This window comes from Abramis brama (assembly GCF_963993115.1).
Source record: "Abramis brama genome assembly, chromosome: 25".
Lineage (NCBI taxonomy): Eukaryota > Metazoa > Chordata > Actinopteri > Cypriniformes > Leuciscidae > Abramis > Abramis brama.
Window position 1 is genome coordinate 8,620,517 of NC_139987.1, and position 15,487 is coordinate 8,636,003.

General features: G+C 40.5%; 1 protein-coding gene across 1 annotated transcript in view; it reads left to right on the plus strand.

Moving 5' to 3' along the window:
- The window catches only part of sppl3 (signal peptide peptidase 3), a 39,804-nt gene that overhangs the window by 19,572 nt on the left and 4,745 nt on the right, over positions 1 to 15,487 (plus strand). Inside the window, exons 2-9 of the mRNA XM_084103665.1 lie at positions 652 to 729; positions 2,616 to 2,707; positions 6,234 to 6,353; positions 6,489 to 6,567; positions 10,057 to 10,169; positions 10,290 to 10,396; positions 11,589 to 11,943; positions 12,371 to 12,480. Of these exons, the coding sequence (XP_083959791.1) occupies positions 652 to 729; positions 2,616 to 2,707; positions 6,234 to 6,353; positions 6,489 to 6,567; positions 10,057 to 10,169; positions 10,290 to 10,396; positions 11,589 to 11,943; positions 12,371 to 12,480 (1,054 nt within the window). The remainder of the gene's footprint in view (positions 1 to 651; positions 730 to 2,615; positions 2,708 to 6,233; positions 6,354 to 6,488; positions 6,568 to 10,056; positions 10,170 to 10,289; positions 10,397 to 11,588; positions 11,944 to 12,370; positions 12,481 to 15,487) is intronic.

Below are 15,487 nucleotides of genomic sequence, written 5' to 3' on the forward strand. Positions count from 1 at the left end.
GGATGTACGTCTATTCTGTGTTTCCGGATCATTATGTATAGAGTCGAGGTTAGGCCTGTGTGTGACTACAAATGTGTTTTTCTTCAAACCATTTATTGTCCATAGTAAAGCGTTTCATTTGAGGATAAGGTCAGCGTCCCATCCTGCTTTTTCTCACTCTCGTTTTCCTTATTCATACATACAACATTAACACACACAATCAAGTCTGCTGCTTTTGTTCACAGCCGCACATCATTTATCCAGCAAACAAACTTGTCTCTTGCTCGCTGTAATCATATTTTAAGAGTCTGCTTAGCACACAGTGTACAGCCTGACCTCTTTCTCTAAAAGCTTGTTATTTACAAAAGGCAAGCGCAGGTCTCAAGACGCTCGGCGGAGCTCTGGGAGGATGGGAATGCCGTAACACGAGATCTTTCTCATGCACAGCTCTGTAACAACTCGACCAGGCTGAGCTTTGATTCACGTTTCACCCACACACTTACTTGGGTCAATAGCTGATGGTGTGAATAGTGAGCACATTCAAGTGCAGGGTTTGAACCAGGAATGGTCGTTCAGGGTGGCTGTCTTTGTGTCTGATGTATGACATATCTGGTACCCATCCTTTTGTTGTTGTTGTGAAAAAAAAAAAAACTTCCTTTCTCGTCTCCTCAGGGCGTACTCCCTTGTGGACTCCAGCCAGGTGTCAACCTTCCTCATCTCCATCCTCCTCATCGTGTATGGCAGCTTCAGGTGAGCTCTCGTCTCTTCTGCTGCAGACCTCAGGGCTCAGCTATCAGGACTGAACCAGTGCTGTGTTGACACAAAATATGATATTTGTTGATCATGTGCACGTTTTGCATGTACAAACATAGTCATTTGGTCTTCTGATGATTTGAGCATTATTGATTTTAAAACGTCATCATGTCACCAAATATGTCAAGTTATTCAGCTGGCTGACGCATTAGTTTGTGTTGAAATTGCAAAAACTGATCAGTAATGTTTTCAAAACAAGTTTATGAATTCATAGCGGTCATTGATGATATAAGCTGTATAATTTCAATGCATTGCTGAAAATGAAAATAAGTTTTAGTGAAAAATAAATATATTTATATGGTAACTTTCTTTTCTTTCTCTCTCTCTCTCTCTCTCTCTCTCTCTCTCTCTCTCTCTCTCTCTCTCTCTCTCTCTCTCTCTCTCTCTCTCTCTCTCTCTCTCTCTCTCTCTCTCTCTCTCTCTCTCTCTCTCTATCTATCTATCTCTATCTATCTATATATATATACACACTTTCGTTCAAAGATGTGGAGTTAAAAAAAAAAGAAGAAATGAATACTTTTATTCAGCAAGGAAACATGAACTTGATCAAAAGTGACATTTTTATGATGATTCAAAAGATTTCTATTTAAAATAAATGCTGTTCTTTTGAGCTTTCAATTCCTTAAAGAATCTGCTGATGCTGGAAATTCAGCTTTGATCACAGGAATAAATTACATTTGAAAATATATTAAAATAGAAAAGGTTTTTTTAGATTTAAATGATATTTCTGTTTTTACTGTATTTTTGATCAAATGAATGCAGCCTTGGTGAGCAAAAGAGACTTTCTAAAATATGAAAGAAATATTTTGAACCTGTGTTCACAAATATTTATTATACAGGGAATTATGAAATTTTTCCCCAAAAAGAGATGTATATATATATTTAAATAAATTATAAATTAGATTTTAGATATAAAAATCTTTCAATGTTTTTTTTTTCTAGTACATATTTTTAAAATGCTTATAAAAAGTATTGTTTTACGTAATGTAGCTGATGAACATTGTCATGACACGTGAAAAAGAATTACTTGCCTGGGTTAGCAGAAAAAAATCGACACTTGGACCTTTAAACATATCTATTGAATGAATCCGTGGGCATAGTTGTTTTTCTATATGACAAATTGAATTTGTTGTGAAAGAAAATTAAGCTGTGAGGTACAGAAGTGTCGATTTTATTTTGGTCGATCTCGTTTCAGGACTTGCACACAAACTGCAGTGTATTATATCCACACAAATTACATTTTCAAGTCTGTAAACAGGACTTTAACACAGGCCAGAGACTGGTCATGCTGGAGGGCACAGACGTGCCAGCAGAGAAAATACTGTTCGCTCGCTGTTTGCCATGCTCCAAATATTGGAAGAAAAATATGAATGTTGAATTGGTGGTGGGTGTAGAGAACTGCCTGTCTTCAGAAAAGTTTCGATTGCATTTACTTTTCTGTTTACCTCCATATAATGCCTAATTTAATAATGCATTAAAGGAGTGTTTGTAAGTGCAGAGGAAACGCTATATCACCACCTACTAACAGAGAGATAATTTGCATAATTACACAAAGCGGTATTGGAAACTTTTACATTTGCTCGTAAAAAATCAGCAATCATAATTGGCCATGAAAAATCATGATCGCTACATCACTATTAAAATGACTGTACTTCTGCTCCTTATAGCCTTTAATTTCTCTTCAAATTAAATATGCCATCTGTGACTTGTCAAAACCTCCGTCATAGGGCATAAAGCTCAGGCATCCTGGTTTTGTCCAATGTTGGTTCACTTAGGGGCTTGAAAAATTGTGAATTGTGGATAAACTGTGTCTGTCCACACAGGTCATTAAACATGGACTGTGAGAACCAGGAGAAGGACAAGGATGGAAACCCCACCAACCCTGGCTCCTTCAACAATGCCAACACTAACAACAGTGAGTCCTGAACTACTTCCTAAGTCATGAGCCAAGAAAGTGTTGTGGAAATACGAATACAACCTACTAATCTGACTTCTTCACCTCGGATAATTCAAGCAGCTTACAGCTGTTAATATAATAAAACAATATACTACAGCAGGGGTTTTCAAAGTCTAAGACAGTGGGCCTCCCTTTTGACACAACTTACCCATTGGCTGTTAACTCCTCACGTTTATCATTGTTTGTGTTAACATGAAAAGTGCAGTTATTTTCAGAATAATAACAATTTAACGTTTGTAAAACTTAGATTAAAATAATGAAACAAAAACAATGAAGCTTCCACATGAAAAGAACAGATCACAGCTCATAGCAATTTAAAACTGTAAGAACTGTCCATCCCAGTCAAAACAGTCAGATGATCTGTAACAGAGAGTGGGGAAAGAACTTTATGCTTAAATAATGATATCCCTACCTTAGTGAGCGGTATGCATTTGTTTCCTCGCCGCGCAGAGAAGACTCATTCGTGGTTGTAGTGACGTCAGAAATAGACGAAGGTCATCCTCCACTTGAAGACGGGAACGATATTTGTTCTTGATGAAAGTCATAGCAGAAAATCCTGATTCACACAGAACGTTGAAACGAATGGTAAATGTTTCCTTAGTGCTCTTTGTTTAGGTTCAGGAAATTAATTTTGAACAGAGAGCCAGAAATGGCCAATGGAAGAGTGTGTCGTCATTTGCTCCAGTTCATGATTACTAGTCAGATCTATCAAAGCCTCTTCGTCTTGTATTGACAGTGCGTCACTTTCTGCTGCCTTGAACTTGAATGGATTGCGAATCCACTCATCCTGGATTGTCTCGTCAGAAAAATAGTGTGAATTGCTGACACAGACCCCTCAAGTGTTCAGTGACCAGAGGCTGAATAGTAACCACTGACAGCCGTCTCTTTCATGAAATCAGCCTGCGTGGGAAACATGTCCAAGCATCCTTTCTCCACACGAGTGGCCCATAGATCCAGCTTTCTCCTGAACGAGGACACTTGCTCATATGCCAAAAACACATTGCCGTCTCTGCCCTGCAATGATGTATTAAGCGTGTTGAGGCGTACGAATATGTCCGACAAATAAGCCAACCTTGCAATCCATTTCAAATTGCTCATGTGCTGCGCCGGTGGGGATTGAACATTTGACAGAAAAGTAGAATTTCCTCACGCAAATCAAAAAGGTGTGATAGAGCTCTGCCCCGTGACAGCCAGCGGACTTCGGTGTGCAGAAGCAGCTGTTTGTAGAGCGCTCCCAATTCATCACATAAAATGTGGAAATTTAGAAGTCGTGCTTTAATCAGGTTGACAATTTTCACAGCTTCGTCGAGGACACTCCGAAGATCATTTGGCATCATCTTGGCAGCTGAGGCTTGTCTATGGATCGTGCAGTGGGTCCGCACGGCTCTCGGGGCTTCCTCTTTAACCCTCAATAGGAGACCACTGTGGCGGCCCGTCATTGATTTTGCCCCATCACTGCATATGCCACAGCAGCGTTCCCAGTCTATATCGTTCTTCCTCACAATTTCGTTCAATTTGTTGAAAATCTGTTCACCTGTTGTGTGGGTGGGCAAAGGACTACTTAATAGAAACTTTTCTTGAATGTCCATGTTTTTCACGTGCCGCACATGTTATCAGCCGAGCGCAGCTGGCCACATCGGTGGATTCGTCAAAAATTGGCCATGTCTGACGCTGTCTAACACTTGCTCCTTCACATTCTGTGCCATGTCTGAGATGCGCCGACTTATTGTGTCGTCAGAAAGTGGAACAGAATCGATCTTAGAAGCCGCTGCCTCTTCTACCATCAGAGAACACGCGTCTTTCAAGGTGTCGCCAAAGTTTTGTGGGTTTCATGCTGTCATTAGCCAAAATCTCCTGACAAACCCCACATAAAGGTCGTGGTTCATCAACTGGTCGTGTCCATGTAAATCCTAAACTCAAATACTGATCATCATATCGTCGTCTTTCGGGTTTAAGCCCTGAATTTGAAGGCTTTGAATCGGGGGGTCTCAGAAATCGCTCCATTGTATTAATAGCAATGTATTAAATCTTTTAAATAAAAATATTTACATATTAAAAAATTACATATAATAATTAGCCTAAACTCAATTATAATTTAAACTGATTATTAGGCTATAATTTTTACCTCTCTCCGCGCCTCCCCTGGCATGCTCTGGTGCAGGCGTGCCCCACACCACACTTTGAAAACCCCTGTACTACAGTATCTCAAGGTAATTCCCTCGAGATTGGTCTCTCTGGACAGAAAGATACATTCATGAATAAATTTATGGTGTACGTTTATATCTTACAGTTGATTTAAAAATCTCAAGTGTTCTTCACTCTAATTGGTTATACTGTTCAAGTGACTGGTTTGTAATCGGGCTGCCCCCTATTAGTAGAATAACCGTTAGTTGGCTAGAAGAGGCTTGTTTTGACCAAAATTTTATCAGTTGGTTAGTCACAATGAGAAAAAAAACTCCACAGGAAGTGGTGAAATCACACAGGCTGTGTGACGGACAGATTGTTAACAATAGGAAATCCAAATATTCCCCTATCATTCATCGAAATTAAATATGGCTTATCACTTGAAACATAAGTAGTAGCAACTTTACAAGTCCACTAGCACTGATGTTAACCTAGAGAAATGTGCACTATAAATGTTTGTGTGGAGAGCGCTTACTGCATGACGTACAGGCGTGATCACTTGCATTTAACTTAAAATACTCCATTTTTGGTCATACAGGGAAGAGTAATGTAAAGGGTCTACTTTTATTTCTGTAAACACAATAACAGCAAAATGTTGTGCTTTTGTAAAATAATGAAAACTAGGGTTATCAGGATGCGCTTCTGCCGTCTGGGTCTTGGTGAACTTGAGCACGTCACAAAAATGAACCGAAACTCAGGTGTATACTTGCCTCACAGACATATCTATAGCTTGAAATGTCTACTTTTAAATGAACCAATTCAAGTGGAAAACAAACATTCTCAGATTATGTAATCCGTATGAAACTTATTAGGCGCGTCCACTACTGTGGAGATGACGGGTCAGCATCGTCGACTTAATCTCTGCAGCCGAAAACACAGAAAATATATAAATAAAATTAAAGGCTCATTATTATGATTGACGGCTTATTAATGTAAACGCGCGATTAGTCTACTTAGTCTAACTAATGACTGTTAGTTGTACTGTGTTAAGCACTTTTTGTGTACATTTAAATTCTTTGTGATGTATACATGGTCTTTGACCGGAGCATCCTTAGTCTGCACTTTTCTGCACGCTCCATGTTAAAATACACTTTTGACCAATTCTAAGGCCATTGCATAAAACATTTCTATCACAAAAGGGGTTAAAAACAGCTATAACTACTTCTGCTTTATTAATCACACTAGAAGTGGAAGGTGTAGTGCATTGTGGGATACAGTGTAGCATGCAGTTGCAGTAGAATGTTAGTATGCTCTTCTGAACAGAACCTGAATCCTCTCATATGAATGTGTGTTTGCACAGGTATTCAGACCATAGACTCCACACAGGCACTGTTCCTGCCCATCGGAGCCTCAGTGTCTCTGCTCGTCATGTTTTTCTTCTTCGACTCTGTTCAGGTGGTGTTCACCATATGCACTGCAGGTACGTGCCACATGCAAACACACACCAGTGACCTTCCACCGCTCCTTTCTAACACACTGACCTAGTTTATACGCTGCGCTGTAGCATGCTTGAGTAATATTTACGTAATTGTTTCTGTTTGTTTTTCCTCAACAGTTCTAGCCACCATCGCTTTTGCATTCCTCCTGCTGCCGATGTGCCAGTATCTGACCAGACCTTGCTCCCCACAGAACAAGTAAGAAATGTTTACTCGCTCATCAGAGTGGTTTGCCTTTTAAATGCCGTTACCTCAGTTCACATGTCAACAAACCATGTCTTATTGGTATTCAGATTATTCAGATAAAAATCAACTTTGACATTCACTCAGGAAAGCCATTGAGTTAATTGTCCCTCATTAGCATGTCTTTATAATGTCTAATGATGAATGGCTGATGACAACTTTTTATTAATAATAGTAAAGATGTAGATATAATTTATTTCTACATTTAATTTAATGTTGTTTAAAATTAAAGGGATAGTTCACCCAACAATTAAAATTGTCATCAGTTACTCACCCTCATGTCGTTCTAAACCCGTAAGACTTTCATTCATCTTCAGAACACAGATGATCTATTTGATGAAATCTGAGAGCTTTCTGTCCCTCCATTGACAGATACGCAACTGCCACTTTCAAGCCCCAGAAAAGGTAGCAAAGGCATCAATAAACTAATCCATGTTACTCCAGTGGTTTAACCTCATGAACCTTTATGAAGCAACGCGAACCCCCCATCACACAATTAACACTTTATGCACAAAATATTATTCTCCAACACGTTTACGAGAGCATCAGGATGCATGCATGTTGGTGCGAGAGGAGACGTTCTTAATGATATTAATATTTTGTAAATTAAGTTGGTAAGTTATGTTTTTTGCACAAACAAAGCACCCAAAGTAAAAGTAAACGCTTCATTAAAGGGGCATTTCACCCATTTGAACATTGTTTTTTATTTAAAGTGGGTCATATATGTAGTCGAAATGTAAAATAAATTTTGAATTTGGTGCCTTTGTGACCGAGAAAAGACAAAAAATAACTTCAGGACGCATTTGTATGAAAGACAACAACTCCCACAATGCACCACATTGCACAGCTCCGCAAGCCACTCCCACTAATCCAGAAAGCGCATATCTGCCTATAAGAGAAATCACTCTTCCGTCTACAAGACTAGCTACCACCAGAGCTTGAAATTCATTTCACATTCACACAAAATGTCTAGTTAGTTGGCGAACTCATTAGTGCATTACTCCTCGTTTGTATTTCTTTCGAAAAGGTGAATTATTGCATGGTACCTGGATGTTCAGTCAGAACATATGCGGTGCGAAACTAGGATAGTTCTCAACACAAACGTCTGTGTCCTCGTCTGATTCAGAGATTTCGTCCAGGAGAAATTGTCATCGTTGAAATTCTTTGCCGCAGACGGACTCTATCTCTGTGTTCGTAGCGGTTCGTAGTTGCATAGTGATATCACCGGCGCCACCAGTCCGCCCTAACTCGAGCCAGTCCGGGCTCCTCGTCCGCGGCAGGCAGGTCTTCTGCCTCGGCTGCTCTTCGCTATAATGCGGCTTGTAAAGGTAGCCACAAACACCTGATTCAAGCATCAGACTTCCGAAATCCTCTTCCTCTATATCATATTGAGCACTCTCCTCCGCTGTTGTCATAACTGTACATCTGTCTCCACAGCGCCTGTTAGCTTAGCTTCAAACAAGATGGAGGATATTGCTTTCAGTTTCAGAGAGTAAAGTCCCACCCACTGATCTGTAATAGGTCTGTAGCGTGAGCGGGTCCCGCCCCCTGGGAAAGATGAGGAACGTGTCTGTAGTCTCAACAGAAATCCCCCCCTCTTACACTTCCTCCTACAATGACGCAAAATTACGATTTTTGCGTCATTGTAGGAGGAAGTGTAAGAGGTAAATAACGGATTTCTCCCGTCTCAGGGGAAAATGAGAGAGTGTTGCACGACCATTCAGTAGTATGACTGGGTTTCTAACAATGCAAAGCTTAATGCAAATGGGTGAAGTGTCCCTTTAAAGTAATCCATGTGATTCCAGTGGTTTAACCTCAACTTTATGATGTCTTTGCTACATTTCTGAGGCTTGAAAGTGGTAGTTGTGTAGACTGTCAATGGAGGGATAGAAAGCTCTCATATTTCATCAAAAATGTCTTTATTTGTGTTCCGAAGATTAACAAAAGTCTTAAAGGTTTGGAATGACAGTAAATGATGACAGAATTTTAATTTTAATTTAACCATTTAAATGTAGATAATGTAAATCAGAGGTCTTCGACCCTGTTCCTGGGGACCCACTGTCCTGCAAAGTTAATTTCCAACCTTCTTCATATATATTCATATGTATTTTCATATGCATGTCGAGTTTATTCCCATTAGGGATGCAAATTATCGATTAATTCATTAATCATTAGTTGATTGACCTTATCGATCGATTAACGATTAACTGATAAGCGGCTATTTTCCTGAGAATGTAAAATTCTCACGGTATCAATAAAAAGCAAAATATTGCTTATATACTGAATAAAAATGCATGTTATATTGCTCAATTGATGTTTTATTGTAACAGTTGGGATACGGTACAGATAATGGCATTTATGTAGTTTAACAAAATAAATTATGCACAGAAAATTAAAATACATAAAAAAGAATTGTGCACTGGCTCACCTGTTGCATGTTAAGCAACATAAAATACATTTTAAATGAAAATCTAGATGGGTAGGCTTAGCCTACACTATATTAAGCCTACATATAATAATCTATCTGGTAAACTACTTGTATGAAAAACTTGAAACATTAGCAGCAGCACTTATAATCCCCCTTGGTCTGAGAAAGGTAACAGTAAGATCCCTGAGGAAGGTGACAGTAAAATTAGAGGGCGTCCCTTAGAACAGTCAAATGAAGATATAGGCTACCTCTCCTGAAACAAATATACTGCACAAAACACTATGTTCCTCACCAAATGAATGAGAATGGTTTTTAATCTAAATAAAGGGCTAGTAGGATTGTAAAATGTTTCAATGTGATTATTAAATAATTAAACACTGTGGTCTATGATTAGCCTTAAGGGTGGCATTGAGGCATTAAGGGTGGCATTGCTTTTTTTTAGATTAGTGGATGAATAAATGGACAACAGGGCAAAATCAAAGATTACAAAGGGCCACTTTTTATAAAATATTTTCCTGTGTTTTTAGACTTTATTCAAGCTGTAAAGCTAAATGTATCTTGCAGCACAAATTGAAGTCAGTATGTACATTAATGAAAGTTTAGGAGAAATTGTGCATACACTCATAGAAAACAATGTGTTTGAATTGTAAACAGGGTGCGACACTTCTCATCCGGTGTGCAAACCCCTTTAATGTCCAATGCACTTTATTAACACTTGATCGTTTTAGTTCTTTTGCCTGATAGAATGCTCCAACTCAACAAAATCAGCTTTTAAAATCACCTTTTTGAAACCGACAATGCTCGTGTTTGTTCGTAGGCATTCGTCGTGTGGCTTCACTCAATCTCACAATGTAATCTAGAATCTTTTCTTTTTTTGCTCTGGGTGGAACAATCCTCTTGTGTGTTAATGGACAACAGTGTTGGAAATCAGATGCTGGGGTGTGAAAAAGAGCCTCATGTCCCAGCCAGGCGATGTGTGGTTGGTAGTGTATTCAGCATGTCTCTTTTGTCTCCAGGATCTCGTTCGGCTGCTGTGGCCGATTCACGTTGGCGGAGCTGCTGTCTTTTTCTCTCTCTGTCTTGCTGGTTCTCATCTGGGTGCTGACAGGCCACTGGCTGCTCATGGACGGTGCGTCAGCATGCTGTTACTCTGTGTTTGAGTTACACTGTGTGTGTGTGTGTGTGTAGGAAGGTAATGTAAACATGTGCTGTTATTTTGCTCTGAATATTGTGTTGTTGTTTCCTGCAGCGCTTGCCATGGGTCTCTGTGTGGCCATGATCGCATTTGTGCGGCTGCCTAGTCTCAAGGTGTCATGCCTGCTGCTGTCAGGCCTCCTCATCTATGATGTCTTCTGGGTAAGCAATTAATGCAGGAAGTCATGCTGGTTCCGAGGGATTTAAATCTTTAAATCGTGCCGTGAGTCATATAATGTCACAGTATGTGCATATACACCACCAGTCTAAGGTTTAGACAAGTTTATATAAACCTGTTGATCTAAAGGGAAGATCTTTTGCTTAATGTTTTTTTATTTTTTATTTTTTTAGTTGCCTTCGCCAGCATTTTTTTATCATTTTCACAAATATTTCATGGGCCCCAGAATATTTGTATGAAGAGTCTCTGATTTTAAACAAACAAACGAAATGTATATGGTTAAACATGTTTGGGTTTTTTTAAGATCATCTTTTATTTAATTTTATTTGTGATTTTTTTTATATTTTTTTTTTATATATATATATATATATAATCCAGTAAATTAAATGGCTCACAAGTTACTGGTTTGTTTGTTTGTTTGTTTATTTATTTATTTATTTATTAGGAATTTATCATTTATTTACTTGAATTCAAACGAAGCAATATAATTATTCATAAAAAAATAAGCCTTTAAAACACAAAACTCAAAACACTGAAATTAATATTATAAAATTGATAGTCCTGACTAACTCTATTGCTTTCTATATGAGTGCGGCAAGTGGTGGTGATTGGCAGCTGTTAAAATGACATGTGCTTTTAGTATCAAGTTCTTCCTTGTCTTGACGGTGTAGGAAACATCCTGCTCTGTATTATCGCATTCTTCCGTGTTTCTTTGTCACTCTTACATGCAAATACTGTAAATTACATGTCTGTCAACACATGGTATGAACTTCCGTACCACTCCACCCTGCTGGTGTCATAAAACTTATTACAGCTCACGAGATTGTTACAAAATATTCAAGGAATCCTGTAACGGCTTACTTATTTGCTTGCGAGTCGCTGTTTAACAGATGCTTTTTTACTCAGTCAAATGCACCTAGGGGTTAAGTGCCATTTGGGTGCAAAGCTGAAACTCTTTGGCTGCCAAATTCCAGAACTGAAACCAATCGATCACCCCCCCCCCCCCCCCCCCCCCCCTTTTGTACGTGTTCCCCATCCCACCCCGGTGCTGATCGTCAAACCTTTTCGTCAGTGTGGAAAATCACTCCGAACACGCTTACACAAGCCTGACATCCCTCTCTCTCAGCGTCTTCAAACAGCGGGGCGAGCTGACTCCTCTCCCTCTCTCTCCTGTAGGTCTTTTTCTCTGCCTACATCTTCAACAGCAATGTGATGGTGAAGGTGGCCACGCAACCTGCCGACAACCCCCTCGACGTGCTCTCGCGCAAACTGCATCTGGGCCCAGGCATGGGGCGGGACGTCCCGCGCCTCTCCCTGCCCGGCAAGCTGGTGTTCCCGAGCTCCACCGGGAGCCACTTCTCCATGCTGGGCATCGGTGATATCGTCATGCCGGGTCTGCTGCTGTGTTTCGTGCTCCGATACGACAACTATAAGAAGCAGGCCTCTGGGGAAGTGCCCGGGACTGCCAACGTGTCCGGCCGCATGCAGCGGGTCTCCTACTTCCACTGCACCCTCATCGGTTACTTTGTTGGTGCGTGTCACAACGCTATCATCCAAACACACCCTCCTATTAAGATTGTGATTTGCATTGTGATCAATAACAGAATAATTTATCAATAGATTTGAAATCAGTTTATCTGTCGTTCTGTCTGTCTATTATCTATCAGTCTGTCATCTGTTTATCTGTCTATCTGTGTGCTGACAAGTCGGAACGACTCATTGTTAGAGTCATTTGTTGGTCAATTGGTCAACCTATGCTGTTTGTGTTTTATGATTCTGATTAACTCATAAGAGTCATTTGTTTGGGAGCAGTTGGACTACTGTGGTTGCGCTGTTCGTTTCCGATTCACTGTAAAGCTAGTTTCTTTCTGCGAGCGGGCTACACTGGTTGCGCTGCATGTAATTGTATTGACTCTGTCACTGTGGATGTTTGATGGTTCTCTCTCTTCCACTCTCAGGTCTGTTGACGGCGACGGTGGCTTCTCGTATTCACCGCGCGGCCCAGCCTGCCCTCCTGTACCTGGTGCCCTTCACCCTGCTGCCTCTGCTCACCATGGCCTACCTGAAGGTACGTCAGCATGCGCCGACACCTGGAAGTCCAGAGGGACGCGAGATGCCTCATTTCTAATAGCGTCCAAACGGTGTCAACTTCATTTCGTGGAATCGCCATTTACTCACTTGCTCAGCAACAATACAGAAGTCTACATGGTGTCGTTGTCCGGTTATTTGAGCAGGGTGTGTGCCGTACCCGTAGCACTGCGCTGCATTATTTATGCGCTAGCACATGTACGTCTGTACAGGGACTCCGCATTCCTTCTATTGAGGCATCAGTTGTAGGCCGGTTTTCATTGTGGCAGATGTTTTGTTCTGCATGTGTTGCAACATAATCTGATCAGTTCTGTGTAGTGCCGTCACCATAGCAACAGCCTCACTTTTCCATGGAAACAAACAATTGTGGAATGATTTTGCACACGGTAGCTGAAGTGCTGTTACGGTAGCTACATGGAGCTTGACCAGCTTGGACTTGGTTCATGACATCGTCCAAACGTTCATGAATTGCTAAACCCAAGCCGTTCATGTTAAATAATATGCATGGCACATTATTTTAGTCCATTGTACATGTGCTTAAAATACTATGCTTTTTGTGTCAAGATATGCCATAGTACTTGTTGGACGTGTGATAACCATCAAGAAGATGAAATCTTTTGCTTTGAAATCTTTTAAAGCATGTTGGGTGTGCCAAAAAACAGAAGTAGGCAGAGCAAATCAGCATTAGAACAAATTTGATTCGAAACCCATCTTCTCAAAAAGGAAGCTGTGTTTTTCCATGTTGGTGTCTTATCTAAACTAAAGTGTGTCTGTGTGTGTGTGTGTGTAGATGGGTCTGTGTGTGGGGGGTGGGGGGTGGGGGGTGGTGGGGGGGGGTGTGTGTGTGTGTGTGTTGGTGGGTGGGGGAGTGTGTGTGACGTTCATGGATTGAGAAGGCGCGTAATCGATATACAGTGAGGAAAATAAGTATTTGAACACCCTGCTATTTTGCAAGTTCTCCCACTTGGAAATCATGGAGGGGTCTGAAATTGTCATCGTAGGTGCATGTCCACTGTGAGAGACATAATCTAAAAAAAACAATCCAGAAATCACAATGTATGATTTTTTAACTATTTATTTGTATGATACAGCTGCAAATAAGTATTTGAACACCTGTCTATCAGCTAGAATTCTGACCCTCAAAGACCTGTTAGTCTGCCTTTAAAATGTCCACCTCCACTCCATTTATTATCCTAAATTAGATGCACCTGTTTGAGGTCGTTAGCTGCATAAAGACACCTGTCCACCCCATACAATCAGTAAGAATCCAACTACTAACATGGCCAAGACCAAAGAGCTGTCCAAAGACACTAGAGACAAAATTGTACACCTCCACAAGGCTGGAAAGGGCTACGGGGAAATTGCCAAGCAGCTTGGTGAAAAAGGTCCACTGTTGGAGCAATCATTAGAAAATGGAAGAAGCTAAACATGACTGTCAATCTCCCTCGGACTGGGGCTCCATGCAAGATCTCACCTCGTGGGGTCTCAATGATCCTAAGAAAGGTGAGAAATCAGCCCAGAACTACACGGGAGGAGCTGGTCAATGACCTGAAAAGAGCTGGGACCACCGTTTCCAAGGTTACTGTTGGTAATACACCAAGACGTCATGGTTTGAAATCATGCATGGCACGGAAGGTTCCCCTGCTTAAACCAGCACATGTCAAGGCCCGTCTTAAGTTTGCCAATGACCATTTGGATGATCCAGAGGAGTCATGGGAGAAAGTCATGTGGTCAGATGAGACCAAAATAGAACTTTTTGGTCATAATTCCACTAAACGTGTTTGGAGGAAGAAGAATGATGAGTACCATCCCAAGAACACCATCCCTACTGTGAAGCATGGGGGTGGTAGCATCATGCTTTGGGGGTGTTTTTCTGCACATGGGACAGGGCGACTGCACTGTATTAAGGAGAGGATGACCAGGGCCATGTATTGCGAGATTTTGGGGAACAACCTCCTTCCCTCAGTTAGAGCATTGAAGATGGGTCGAGGCTGGGTCTTCCAACATGACAATGACCCGAAGCACACAGCCAGGATAACCAAGGAGTGGCTCTGTAAGAAGCATATCAAGGTTCAGGCGTGGCCTAGCCAGTCTGCAGACCTAAACCCAATAGAGAATCTTTGGAGGGAGCTCAAACTCCGTGTTTCTCAGCGACAGCCCAGAAACCTGACTGATCTAGAGAAGATCTGTGTGGAGGAGTGGGCCAAAATCCCTCCTGCAGTGTGTGCAAACCTGGTGAAAAACTACAGGAAACGTTTGACCTCTGTAATTGCAAAGGCTACTGTACCAAATATTAACATTGATTTTCTCAGGTGTTCAAATACTTATTTGCAGCTGTATCATACAAATAAATAGTTAAAAAATCATACATTGTGATTTCTGGATTTTTTTTTTTTTTAGATTATGTCTCTCACAGTGGACATGCACCTACGATGACAATTTCAGACCCCTCCATGATTTCCAAGTGGGAGAACTTGCAAAATAGCAGGGTGTTCAAATACTTATTTTCCTCACTGTAAGAACCACACACAGGTTGGTGCTGTTTTCGGCAGCGCTTCTGCACAATTGAACATATTATTGAAACCTTTCTGACTCTTAAAAGTGATATTGATTGCTTTGCAAAGACAGTAGAGAAGGTGAGGCAAAGTAAGCGTTTGTGTGCTTGTTTTTAAGAAAGAAAAATTGTATTTAAGAAAGTGAATGGGCGTTAACAACAAGAGGACGTAATTACGTTGTGTGCAGTGTTAATTTTGGCAGCCATTTTTGATTTAGTCTTAGTTTTCATCTTGAGACGAAAATACTTATTGGTCTTAGTCACATTTTAGTCATTTTGTCTTTCATAGTTTTAGTCTAGTTTTAGTTGACGAAAAGTCATTGCGTTTTTTGTCAACTTTTAGTCAAACTGCATTAATTTTGGTAGCTATTTATATGTAGTCTTTAGACAAAAAATGTCCTAATTTTTTATCTCTAGGCCAATTCAATTAAGC